Below are 13771 nucleotides of genomic sequence, written 5' to 3' on the forward strand. Positions count from 1 at the left end.
GTTCCTAGTTATAGCCCTTCAACTTTAGGGCTAGTTAACTTTAGTTATCTAGCTATTTAGTCTAAACATGTAGCTTTCTAAACGTTATGCTCTGTCTTATTCCAAAAAGATATCGTAAAAAGATTTGTTGAAATATCTAGAAAAAAGAAAGAACATAAAATATTCCAAGGAGTAATTTGGTTCCTTATCACCAAGAAAGTAAATAACATAACTTCTGCAGTTAAGATCCATGTTTGGATCATCTTACCAAACATGTGGTCCAATACAGAGCTCTTTATGAAAAAACAAAAACAAAAACAAAAACAAAAACACCTAACTAAACATTATTTGACATAAACAAATTCCAGGAAAGGATATGATTAGTCCCTTTGTGGTGTATTGTTACAGCTCGTGGTCTGTAATTATGTTAGGACTCTGAGTACCCATATGTTATCCATGGTGACTGGAAGTGGGGTAGGCAATACTGTTTTTCATGGACCTAATTGTTGATTAAACACATTTTAATACACCATACGCAGCTGAGCAGTTTACTGCTTGTCAGCGCGGAATCACGGCACCATGTAATCTGTGCAATGAAGCAAATGCTAATCATGCCTACTTGGCTTCTTCTGGAACTCCACATAAAACCTCATATTAGTTCCCTAATGGAAGGCAAGCCTATTACTGAACACACTTTGTATTATCATGAATAAGTGCTACTGATTTATTAGATAGATTGCATTTATTGAAAACAGAATGGAGCATGCAGTTAATTACTAGTTTTTCCTAATTAATTAGAGTTTTATGTGACTAGAATATTCTTCAGCTGATAATAGTGCTCTCTGCTAGAGTCAGATGAAGGTGGTATTTGAAGTGAGGCCACTCCCGGGAGCACCCTGCACTGCCCTCCTCCGTGCATCACTAGGCCTGGAGATTTAGGGAGGATGTGTGCTTCTGTGCATACGTGAGGAATTGAGAGGCACCTAATCTTGAATTCCAATCCCAGCTATGACACTTAGTAGCCTTTTTGCCCTGGGAAATCTCCCTGAACTTCATCTTCCTCATCTGTAAATAGGGGTAATATCTCCTCACAATATTGGTGAGGGCTCTAAAAGAAATCACGTGTAAGTGTAGATGTTTATGCATGGTCGGTCCTGATGCTGAGTTCCCGAGCCCTTCCACCGAATAGATCCAACACAAACAAAAATGTCCCATGGTGACACCCTTTGGGTTTTGTGGGGAAAGTAAATTATGCAGTCAGAGCTCTGTTAATACACCATTGAGAACAACTAATCCCACCTTCTCCAAATTTTGCAGAGACAAATACTGAAGACTTGACCTAGGTGACGATTGTTTGTCCTGAAATCAAATAATTAATGAAATAGCCAATGAAATCATAAATCTCTGCCTTCTTTGCCTTCAGACCTTGTCTTCCACCTCTCAAGTCAGGGTTCTTTCTACTCTACCAAACCGCCTGTGGAGTTTTAATTCACCTTGTCCATACCACATACCAAATCATGAAATCTGCAACCAGCAACTCACACATATTTATTGAGTTTCTGCAGAAAATGGACTGCAATAAGCTCTTGGAAAGTGGATAGTAAGCAAATAGACATGATTCTTGCCCTCAGGCAGTAAAGGGACCATGTAACTTGTTATTTATTTTTCTACATTATTACCATAGAGCCTGGACCAACTATTGCATGTATGGGGGCGGACTGATCATAAAAGAGGTTTAGAAACTTCCCAAGGTCATACAGGTAATTAGTAGCTGAGATAGAATTGTAACAGACACGTTTGAGCTTCCATCTCAAAATCCCAGCCTCCTCTCCAATAAGAACACACAGAATGTCTCTTAAAAAATAGAGTGAAAATAAATTTTTAAAAACATCTTGGCCCTGAACAAAGGGAATTTTCAGCTCCTTTGTATGACAACTAGGTAGAACCAGAATTTATAATTCTAGCAAGACTGCCGCCCTAGGGTGAACAGTTGATATGCAGGTCATGTCACACAGTTTGTCATGCAGGTGCCATATGAAATTCCAAATTACATGTAAAGAAGTTTATAAGATAGAGAAGCAGCCTAATGTAAGTGTAAAGAGCATAGACCCCAGAGTCAGACTACCTGGGTTCACATCCTGACTCTGCTATTTACTTACTCATGAACTTGAAGATGTCATTTAGCCTCTCTGTATCTTTCAATTCCTGTTCAAAGATAACTCTGACCTTTTTGTCTAAGCAACCAGAAGAATGAATTGATGCTTTAAAAGACTGAAGGAGGACCATATTTGGAGAGGAGCCCCATGTTGTTTAAGGATTTAGGGTGCCTGGTAGTCATCCAAGGAGAGTTATGGCGTAGGCAGTAGCATATGTATGTCTAGAGTTCAAGGGGAGAGGTCCAGGCTGGGAAATAAGCATCAGTGACCTCAATATCTAAATCATATTTCTCTCCATGAGGCTAGATGAGATCACCAAGGGAACAAGCACAAAATAGGTCAGATTTATGTTTTAGAAATGCCACTCTGACAGAGCAGAGTAAGAAGAATGAGAATAGAGGCTGTTAGGCCAGCTTGAAATCTACTGCAGTAGTTCAAGCTTGAGATAAGCAACGATGATAAACATCATCAGTAACCATGGTTATAACAGAAATGAATTGTAATGCAATGGAATCATAGTGAAAGATGAATACAACACCAGTTACAGTAAAGATACAGCAAAAAGGCTGCAAGGGCCAGGCCACTCCTCTTATTTCTGTGATCTAAAGGCAAGGAAGGGGCTTCCCTGGTGGCGCAGTGGTTGAGAGTCCGCCTGCCGATGCAGGGGACGCGGGTTCGTGCCCCGGTCCGGGAGGATCCCGCATGCTGCGGAGCGGCTGGGCCCCTGAGCCGTGGCCGCTGAGCCTGTGCGTCCGGAGCCTGTGCCCCGCAACGGGAGAGGCCACAACAGTGAGAGGCCCGCATACCTCAAAAAATAAAATAAAATAAAATAAAGGCAAGGAAGGCAGAGATTAATTTGTCTCTTGGAATTTGTGCCACTGTCCCAATGAGGGAAGACTGGACTCTCACCTTTAACTCATAAAAGACAAACTTCACAATCTTTTAAAGATGAGCTCTCACATATTTTTAGGATATATACTCTAATCCCTTAGATTTTGCCTTCACTCCACCCCTGCCCTCACCAACACAACCACCTAGAGACAATTACAAAGGAGGCAGTCAGGGAAGTTTCTGATATTTACTTTCTTTAGGATACGGTCTCCTTCCCAGAAAGTCTGGACATTAGAAAAGCCTGTCTTTCTCATTTCTCAGCATTCTCTTCTTCCAAGTGCCTAATTATAATTCTTTATTCCTTGTGTCCACCATTCATACATCACAAATCTCTATGTGTGCAGAGGTGGGAATAGGGCTGGGCGTGTTTCTGTGTATGTGTTAAAATTCAGTGAACAAGGTGCATACGAAAATAAAGAACAAAATAGAAGAAACTGGAGCATATGTTGCTTAGAAAACAAAAGGAGTAAAAGGGGCCTGGTGATTCAGCTTTGGGAATACATTTATTGGAGTTTCAATTAGGATGCAGAGAAATGGTAAACTGGACAATTTCAAGTCTTCTACCTGTTGATGAAGACGATCCTGCTTTTATTTAATATTGGGCCAATGTACGTCACTGAGTGTTAATCCCCTACAATAATATGGATCTTCTCAAGGAATTACTTAAACTGGTGTCCTTTGACTTTCCATATACTTTAAAGTTTCAGATTTGTGACCTTTTCAAGGGATGTACAGAATGTTATTAGGCAGGAGGAAATCGCAGTTTACAATTCTCTCCATTCCACAAATTATTTAAGGTAAATCCAAAGAAAAATAAATATCCTCAGTGAGATCTGCTTGTATGTTACATATCACAACTGTATCAGAAGCCAGTGATGTTAGCGGGTTATTTTATTACTCTAATATGAAGTAGCACAGTCTCAGAAGCTAGGTTTGGGTGGGTTTTTTTCTTTTTAATTATTTCACATGTCAAATCTAGTTCTATTAAGATATGTTAATGTGGGGGGTTTGTGTGTGAATTCCAAACAAAAAGGCATGCCTGCAGCATGAAATTGGTACCAGAGTTGGCACAGCTTTACTCTATATGCAGCAATGGCCTCATGGGAAGGCTGATTCTATTTGTGAAAATACAAAGCTCTGAATAATGACTAATAGATCTTCACATTGTCCACCAGTCCTATGACTTCTTAGTCAACTCCTGTTAGCTTCAGTATTTGTTTCAGTTGGCTATTGCTGCGTAACAAACTTCCCTGAAATTTAGTGGTTAAACAACAAGGAAGCATAGAGAGAGTGCTCTAGATTCAGACTTTGGATTCTCATCATTCTTCAAACCAGACAGGGCTCCGGCAGAAAGTTCTTCAGTGTATGCAGTGTCTGGGAAGCTAGAATCTCTTAGAAAGCTTCTTCACTCGCAAATTGACTCCTCAGCGGGGAAGGTTGGAACAACGCGGACTAGTTGAGAATCTCTCTCTCTCCCACGACCTCTGTGCTTGGCTAGTGTTATGTGCTGAATTGTGTCCCCCCCACCAGAAAAATTCATATGTTGAAATTCCAACCCCCCAGTATCTCAGAATGTGACCATATTCAGAGATAAGGTCCTTATAAAAGAGGTGATTAAGTTAAATAAGGACATTAGGATGGAGCCCTAATCCAGTATGACTGGTGTCCTTATAAGAAGAGGAAGAGACATCAGGGATGCACGTGCACAGAAAAACAACCCCGTGAAGAGGCAGCAGGAGGGAAGAGGGCAGCTACCTGCAAGTCAAGGAGAGAAGCTTCAGAGGAAACCACCCTGCCAACACCTTGAACCTGGACTTGTAGCTGCCAGAATTGTAAGAAAATAAATTTCTGTTGCTTCAGTCACCCAGCTGGTATTTTATTATTGCAGACCTGACAAAGTAATACAGCTCGTTTGAGTTTTCTCACAATATGCTGATTTCAGAACAGTTGAGCACAGTAGCTGGTTTCCAAGAGAGAAGAAAGAGAAATCTACCAGTGCTTGTAAACCTTGGCCAGGAATTGGTATAACATCGTATCTGTTGTATCCCGCTGACCAAAGCAAGTAACAAGGTCTGCCCAAATTCACAGGAATGGGAAATAAATTCTACCTCTTGACATGTGGAGTAGCATTTGCTCACAGGGAGAGGAGAAATTGATGGTGGCCATCAATGGAGATCATCTACCACAGGCTCTATCAAAACTTCCCACTTCTCTTCAGCCCCTCTATTAAACATCTCTCCTGTTCACTTTTAGATTTTGATTCCTACTTCAGTACACTGACACCGTCTAGTGTTAAAACTCACAGTTTTCTACCTCTCTACTAAAATCACACAGTAATATCCATTATTTCTTTTGCTCCTTTCCTCCAGGCTTTAATAGGAAAGCATTTTCTTTCTACTCAAAGTTAATTCATGTACCTGGGCCCTAAAGTGTTCTTCATTCCAAGACATTTTCCTGCAGTCATCACTTTCTCTTTTGAGTCTGAAACTGCCACCTATCAACTCCTTCCTTGTAGGCAAACAGCTTTCCTGGTCCCAATGTATCTCCCACCACGGGGCAGAGTTTTCCAAAGTGTGCTCTACCATGATATTACTCTTTTCCTCTCCTCATCAGAAGCTTTGGAAGCAGGATTTACTCTCCCTATCTTCACATCATTACCTAGGATTAGTTTCTCAACACTCTACAATGTGGTTTCTATCCCTAATGTCTCCCTGAAACTGCCCTGAATAAATTTTTTTAAATAGCCTGCTATTTTAAAAATACAATGGAAGGGCGTCCCTGGTGGCGCAGTGGTTGGGAGTCCGCCTGCCGATGCAGGGGATGTGGGTTCGTGCCCCGGTCCGGGAGGATCCCACATGCCGCGGAGCGGCTGGGCCCGTGAGCCATGGCCGCTGAGCCTGCGCGTCCGGAGCCTGTGCTCCGCAATGGGAGAAGCCACAGCAGTGAGAGGGCCACGTACCGCAAAAAAATCCCCAAAAAAACAATGGAAGCTTTTCAATATTTACCATATTGGACGTGTCATATCATAGAATAGATATCTCCTCCTTGACAATATTTTCTACTTTCTTGGTTTCTCTTGTGTTCTTTCTGTCTCTCTAATCCAGAATTCTTTCATCTTCAAGGGTTTCTTTTTCCTACGCACATCTATTAAACATTGCTTTGCCTTGGAATTTTGTTCTTGACCAATTGTTCTTTTTAATTTTCATTCTCCTAAGAGGAGCACATCCATGTTCATGGAACCATCTACCATCTATGCCAATAAATCTCACATCAGCCTCACCAGCCCACGTCTCACTCAAGCTGTCCAATTATCTAATTGTCACATCTGCCTAACTCTGGCATAGGCCCTCTGAATTCAATATGTACAAACTAAGCATGCCATTTTTCATACCCTGAAACTGCATTTTTCTCTTGCATTTTCTGTCTTTTAGGGTCCTTGATTTTCCACCCAATTACTCAGCCTAGAAATCTGGGATCATCCTTGATCCTTTATTTTCCTTAGGGACCCATATCCAATCAGCCATCAAGTTTTGTCAGATTTTGTTTTCTCAGATTTATCCCCTCCCCTTCAGCCCAGTCCTTCATGCCACAGCTCAAGCCTACATCATCTGTCTTATGAAATGGTCAAAGATGTTCTAATCAGCCTCCCTGCCTCTATCTTCTACTCAGACTTCCGTCTCCATCCCAACACCAGATCTTTCAAGTAAAACAGAAAACCAACCAGGCAATTCAGACTGAAATTAATTCTTTACTGACTCTATTTTCTGTCAGTGAGACCAAATTTCTCAAGTTCTTGAGCCATGGCATTCTGCCTGCTCCTGAAGTTTACCCTGAGGAATGAGACGAGATAGAAAGTCTGAGTCTAACATAGAGTTGGAAGGAAAATACTCTTTAGTTCATGTTGTTATATTTTGCTTTAAAACAAATTAAAATCTTCAGAGCACATGGAATTCAGAAGTCAGTAATTTCAAATATAGGATCTAACCAAATTAAGGGTAATGCTATATTTAACTGCGTATCAGTAATTCTTGAGAACTGGATTGTCTGTGGTTATATATCTTTTAAATGCACATTGAGTAGTAATAAGAAGAAAAACAGTAATTATGAAAGCCAGTAATAACATGACAATTCTACCTATTCTGGAAAAATCTACCTCCAAAGTCATTACACCATGCAACTACAAGACCTCGAAAGGGCCACAAATATTAAACTATTGAAGTATCACCTTTCACTTTCTATACAAATATGCAATTCTAAACCAGGCTGATTTTTGTGCCTTCTCAGTCTGAGTTTCATTTTAAGCAAATTAAATTCGCTTTAGGATGTAGTTTTACAACAGGAAAAATAACAAATTTTGTCCATTGCGAAGATTAGGAAAAAGTATATATAGATTGTTTGCAGTTTCCAGATGTCTCTTGAATAACCCTTTCTTTGTGCTAGGCAATATTTCAAGCACTTTACATTAACTGTACAATAATGTTCAACAGTAATGTATCATATTAAATACAAAGCATCGTATATTAATATACACAACAACACTATGAACTACATACCACTATTATCTCAATTTTACAGATGAGGAAACTCAAGCACAGAGATGATAGAGTACCTAAGAACACACAGTCAGGGAGCAGCAGAGCTAGATTCAAGCTTAAGCAGTCAGCCCATAGTACATGCTCTTAACCACTCTCTATGTTTTCTACGCTCTCAAATTTGTTATCCGCTTTCCATTTCCACTCCCCCTACTCAATTTCAAGGGTTTGACTATTGCAATGTCTTAATTAACTTCCTTATTTCTAGTCTCACTAACAGCAATCCATCCACCATGCTTTTGTCAAAGTGATTTTTATAAATAACAAATCTACTGATGCTAATTCTGCTTAAATTCTTTAATCACTCTCTTTTCTTTTATGTAGATAAAATTTAAATTCCTTTGCATGACTTTTGAAGTCCTTCAGGATTTGACATTTTCCTATATTTCCACCCTCATTCCCTGCCACTCTCTGCCTCATATTTTAAGTTCTAGTCCCATGGATCTAGACACCCAACCTTTCCAGAGCATGTGATATGTTCTCCATTTATTACTCTGACTCTCAGGTGTCTGTGAAGCCTCCTCTGTCCTCCCCCACCTCCCAGACCATCCTGTGTACCTTGCTTATGGCGTGGTTACATTGTGTAGATGGTTTATGTGCCCATTTCTTTAGGGCAATGCTGTGTCCCTTCATCTTTGAGTCTTCAGTCCTCAGTGAATTTAAAGGAATAAATAGATCAGTGTAGTGTGGTTTGAGTGTTGGCTCTGTCAGTTATTAACAGTGTAACTTTGTTTTCTCAACTGTAAAATGAGATAATAACAGCACCTACATATGTTATAAATTGTTTGTGAAGATTAAATGAGATAATATATACATAATGATTAGCCAGGTACCTGACACATGGTAAATATCCCAAAGTATTAGACATTCTTCCTGTGACTATTCTGGGTCATTTAACATCATCGTGTTCATGAAAGTATCATGCATATTTTTCTTTAATTCTGAATCTTAATTTGAAAGGGCAGTGATCCCACTTCATACCTATTGTACATTGAATTTAATTTCCTGACCGGCCTCAAGCCTATTGGGTTAATGTTATAATTGACAGAAACACAAGTAGAGTTCTTCCTGGCGGATGCAGCAACAAGTTCCATCACTGTGGTGCTATAGATGTTCTGCTCAGACTCTGCACTTGGGACATTTGAAAATCAACCCTTAGTACTTGGAGAAGCTACGCTCTCACTAGACAGCTACTTATGTCAAGAGAATTTCAGCCTCCAAGAATTGTGCCTTCACGCTGCAGTGGTTAAGGCTCCGTGCTCCCAATGCAGGGGGCCCGGGTTCGATCCCCGGTCAGGGACTAGATCTCACATGCATGCTGCAACTAAGAAGTTCACATGCCACAACTAAGGGACCAGTGAGCTGCAACTAAGGAGCCCACCTGCCTCAACTAAGGCCCAGTGCAACCAAATAAATAAAATAAATATTTAAAAAAAAAACTTTCTTATAATTAAAAAAAAAAAGAATTGTGCCTCCATGGGATGGCACAGTTATGAGAGCTGAGTCAGTCCACTGACAAGCCACACCAAGGGCTAGAGTCAGCTGCTTCTGAAGAGGACTGCATTTCTCCTAGTAACTTGGAGCAGAAGTGTCATCATATGTGTGTACTAAAATAGCCTGTGCTACCTTTGTTTCAGAGCCTTTCGTATCTGATTACATGTACTGGGATTGATACTACCACAATTACCCCACCACCCTGGCCTTCTGTTACTGAATGCCTGTATCCCCTGAAATTCATAGGCTGAAATCCTAGCCCCCAGTGTAATGAAATTAGGAGGTGGGGCCTTTGGGAGTTAATTAGGTCATGAGAGTGGAGCAATCAGGAATGAGACTAGTGCCCTTATAAAAAGAGACATGAGAAAGCTTGCCTCCTCTCTCTGCTTTCTAATATGTGAGGATACAACAAGACAGCCAATAAATAGGAAGCAGGTTCTCACCAGACACTGGATCTGCTGGCACCTTGATCTAGGATTCCCAGCTTCCAAAACTGTAAGAAATAAATTCTGTTGTTTAAGCCACCTGGCCTGTGGTATTTTGTTAGAGCAGCCTGAAATGATTAAGATATAGGCAATTTTTGTGAAGGACTCCCCTTTTAGTTTTTTGACATTTGAAATATCATTTGAACACCTCTGAACCTCAGATTCCCCATCTCTCAAACTGGGCAAGAAGTGTCTCATGCAGCATTGTGATCATTAGAAATTACACTCATAAAGTATCTTGTACAGTGGAAGCCACATAACTTCTGCCAAATCTGTGGTGCTCAACAGCGATAGGTAGCACTCATTTTCAGTTAATCCGTGGATATCAACTCAACACGAACGCATGTACATGGATCTAAAGAGTAACTTCTGTCTTGTTGTTTTTGCACAATTCCAGTGATTGATTTTACGACCACTTTAACTCACCTGTTCCTTTAATTCTCCCCATAGCCTGCCACCAACCCTCAAAGGAGCCACTGAATGGAAAAGAATAACTTTTCAAAGCAACATCTGATTATATAGCATATATAATAATTTGGTCTTAGATTTTAAAATACACAGTAATTGCATCATTCAAGTTTATGTTTATTCCAGCATTTTGTGTATATTAGACCCTGGCCAGACAGGTCAAAACACATCCTAAAAGAGCTTGTACTCAAGGGGGAGAGAAAAATGGTAAAATGAGCTACCAAGATAAGCCACAATAAGACAATAGTAAAGGTAGAATGAAGTGGGAATAATTAAGCTTGCCAGGTCAGGTGAGAAGAGTGAAAAGGGGATCTAGGAAAGGTTATATTTGAATCAAGACTTGAAAGACCACAGAGCACTTTCTAGACACGGAAGGGGCATTGCAGCCATTGGAAGGAGAGATAACCAGACATGGCAGGATGGGAGCAGCATGGAGTTGGGTTTACATCAAGTGTGGGACTCTTGGTGAGGAGACATCGATTAGCAGCTAAAGAGGGTATTATAGCCACAATATTATGGGGTTTGGACTCATAATAAGGGCTAGGAATTTTTCCTAAAGGCAGAATTTGAAATCTCCTTAGAAACCTGGCTTGAGGTAAAAGCCTCTTTTTACAAAGGGAAGGCTTGGGCTAATTCCACAGGCTCAACGACGTCTCAGAATTTACTACCAATGCATGTAAACTACACAGTCTCTTATGAACCCTTCTTCCTCTTCTAGTGATTGGTTGAACCTCTGTGACATTATTTTCTCAGCAAAAGGATTTCCTGACATAATGATGTCAGTTCATATTCAGAATGAATAAAATATTGACTTGTTTCCTTCTCCATTAAAACTATGTTGAATGCCTCTAAATTACTACTCTCTCTCTATCAAACTGACCTGAACATCAGAGCATGCACTTTTGTTTCTGTATAGAATTACTTAGACAATCCAATGAGTAAGTCCCCCAGGCCAACACCAATTCAATTTCTCAAAGAAACAGAGAAAGGCTAACAGTATCTGAACTGACCCTTTCATAAGAAAATATGCAGTTCATTCTAGAGTCCCCATTGGTAGGTCTGCGCCAACCTTTCAAAAATCCAAATGGTTTATGCAACGTCCACAGTCCTTTCAGTTTTGCTTAGAACGTTCAAGTAGATAAAACTATTTTCAAAATAAAAATCTGCCCTTCCTTGGGGACACAATTACTGAGTTATTTAGTCCTCAAGATAAGAGAACTGCTGAAGGGTCTTCAACTCTTCATCTAAGGACTAGTCTCCTTCAGAAACATTTCCTCAGATCAATACACTAGAAAATAATGATGATGCTGGGTTATGCCTGGCAGCAAAGCATCCTGCCAAGGATGAGGATACTTGATTTATTGTTCCATGGTAACTAGAACCGTCTGGCCCTGGATCTGCTTCTTACAGAGCTTGCTTTGTTGAGAAGTGTCCCTGGTGCCCTCCACTTTTTGCCAGTGACAACTCTGAATAAGAGGCAGTTTCTCCTGAAATCACCTTCCCTCCTTCTAGGAAAGGAGCATGTGAAATTCCAACTGGACAGCATCTTGAGAAAGGCTCTGCCTTCTACTCAGTGATTTCTAAGGGCGTTCCTGAGTGCATTCACTGAGAAGGACTATCTGTATTTGTCACAATAGTATGATTTTAGAAGGTGAGCTGGAAACCTTGGAAAAGTTATTTCACCTCTCAAAGCGTCACGCTTCTTAATACTAAAACATAGAAAATGATGCTTAACAAATGTTGTATTCTGAAAAGCATCTTAGTAAACCTTGCCATCCAAATGTGAGTTATTTTTTATCATTAATGCTGATAATAATAGACATCTTCCACTGGACAATGTCGAATATTTTATACATTCAATGGTCAATCTTTTGATGAAAATAGTTTGAGGTTTTCAAGAAGTCAGTATCTCAACACAAGGAACTCTACTTCATTTCACTGGGCGTGGAAACTAACACAACGTTGTAGAACAACTATACCCCCAATAAAAAAAAAAAAAAAAAAGAAGTCGGTATCTCAAGAAGCGATTCAGATTCGTTTCTGGGGTTGGCTGCCAGCTGAGATAAGGTTCTGCAGACTTGAACCTAGGCTATGTTATCTAAGCACCATGGTAGCAAATGGGACCTACAAGTATTCATTTTATAACTTGCTAGTGTTGTTACCTAGGTCACTGAGTTTACCTTTCTGGCTTCAGTTAGTGCTCCTGTAAAACCTGAGAAATAATTTGGCATATTACAGCCCTGAAGACTGAGACAACCCCATCTCTCCCTGGTACAGTGGTTAACGTATAAAAGTGCTCTTGAAAGGCAGCTACCGTCATGCTCAGTAATGGTTGTCATCATTAGTTTTTTAGTTAATTCTTTGAACATCAATCCATCAGTGATATTCTCCCCCATATTCAGATGATTGGTTTTCTTATAGCTTTGAGAATTAATTATCAGCTACTACATCTGAATGAAACGATCTGGTGTAGGAGGTATTCCAATAATAACCATGATGCTGATAATGTAATAGTAGCGATAGTAATAATAATATGGCCGTTTATTTAAAATTTATTGTTTAGTCTGGACTTTGGGGATTCAAGAAAATTTGTTAGAGTTGGGAGAGAGAGAAAGAGAGGGAGAGTGAGAGAACATGAGAAGGAGAGATTGATTACTGGGTAAATAAAAGGTATTTCAAGGAACTCAAAAAGGAGAAAGTACAAGTGAATTTCAGTAGAGACTGGGATCCAAAATTGAAAAACTATCAGGAATTAAGGTTCATATTTCTACAGCCATACAGTCTTTGCTTTTTCTTCATCTCTGAGCCCACAGCTGAGGAATAATCTCCCCAGATGTTCCTACGACTCCTCTTGGCTCAAACACCAAGACAGACAACTGGTGTCTCTAATTTCCCATCCAGATGTTCCAGGGAGCAAAGCTAACTGGCCAGTCTTCTTTTAGGTGCCCTCCGCAGCTGCCTCCGAGTGTCCTCCCCTGTTTCAGTCAGTGCCAGCCACCAGGAAAGAGTTAACAGTTACAAGCAGGGCTTCAGAGGCTCTTGTTTGTGAATTGGGCTGGGGGAGGCACAATCCCAGACCTGGATTCATTTGTCCCAGGTCAAATAACTAACGTGAGGCAGAGCCTGCGATAAACCCAAACCCACCCAAGATCATACCATTTCCTTGAGTTCTGTTGCTCTCCGATCAAAGTGGTCCAAAGCAGTGCTCGCTGGTGACTCAGGGCTGGCCTCCATGTGGCACAACAGTGAGGGCCTTTGTGAAGCTGGGGCTCACTTGAGCACCCACATGCAACGTCATGAAACGACAGCAAGGACGTGAAAGGGCCTTTGAGGGAAGCTAATTCTTTGCCCATCACATGAGGCGGCTTCAGACAAGTCCTTAAGATCAGTGTCTCTCGGACACTGATGTGTGTGTACAAAAATCATGCGGAGGTCTTATTATTTTTTTTTTATTTATTAATCTCTTTTAAAAAAATTTTATTGGAGAATAGTTGATTTACAATGTTGTGTTAGTTTCTGCTGTACAGCAAAGTGACTCAGTTATACATATACATATCTCCACTCTTTTTTAGATTCTTTTCCCATGTAGGTCATTGCAGAGTATTGAGTAGAGTTCCCTGTGCTACACAGTAGGTTCTTATTAGTTATCTGTTTTATATATAATAGTGTGTATATGTCAATTCCAATTTATCCCTCCCCCCTTTCC

The 13771-nt window shown here is 40.3% G+C and overlaps 1 protein-coding gene across 2 annotated transcripts in view; it reads left to right on the forward strand.

Moving 5' to 3' along the window:
* The window catches only part of KCNIP4 (potassium voltage-gated channel interacting protein 4), a 1180242-nt gene that overhangs the window by 1092382 nt on the left and 74089 nt on the right, over window positions 1-13771 (forward strand). The window contains exon 2 of one of the 2 annotated variants that reach the window (XM_024741845.1): window positions 5909-5929. The exons of the other annotated variant lie outside the window; for it this stretch is intronic. Within the exon in view, the coding sequence (XP_024597613.1) occupies window positions 5909-5929 (21 nt within the window). The remainder of the gene's footprint in view (window positions 1-5908; window positions 5930-13771) is intronic. 2 annotated transcript variants of the gene reach the window in all.

Source organism: Neophocaena asiaeorientalis, unplaced genomic scaffold (genome assembly GCF_003031525.2).
Source record: "Neophocaena asiaeorientalis asiaeorientalis breed wild unplaced genomic scaffold, Neophocaena_asiaeorientalis_V1.1 scaffold218, whole genome shotgun sequence".
NCBI lineage: Eukaryota > Metazoa > Chordata > Mammalia > Artiodactyla > Phocoenidae > Neophocaena > Neophocaena asiaeorientalis.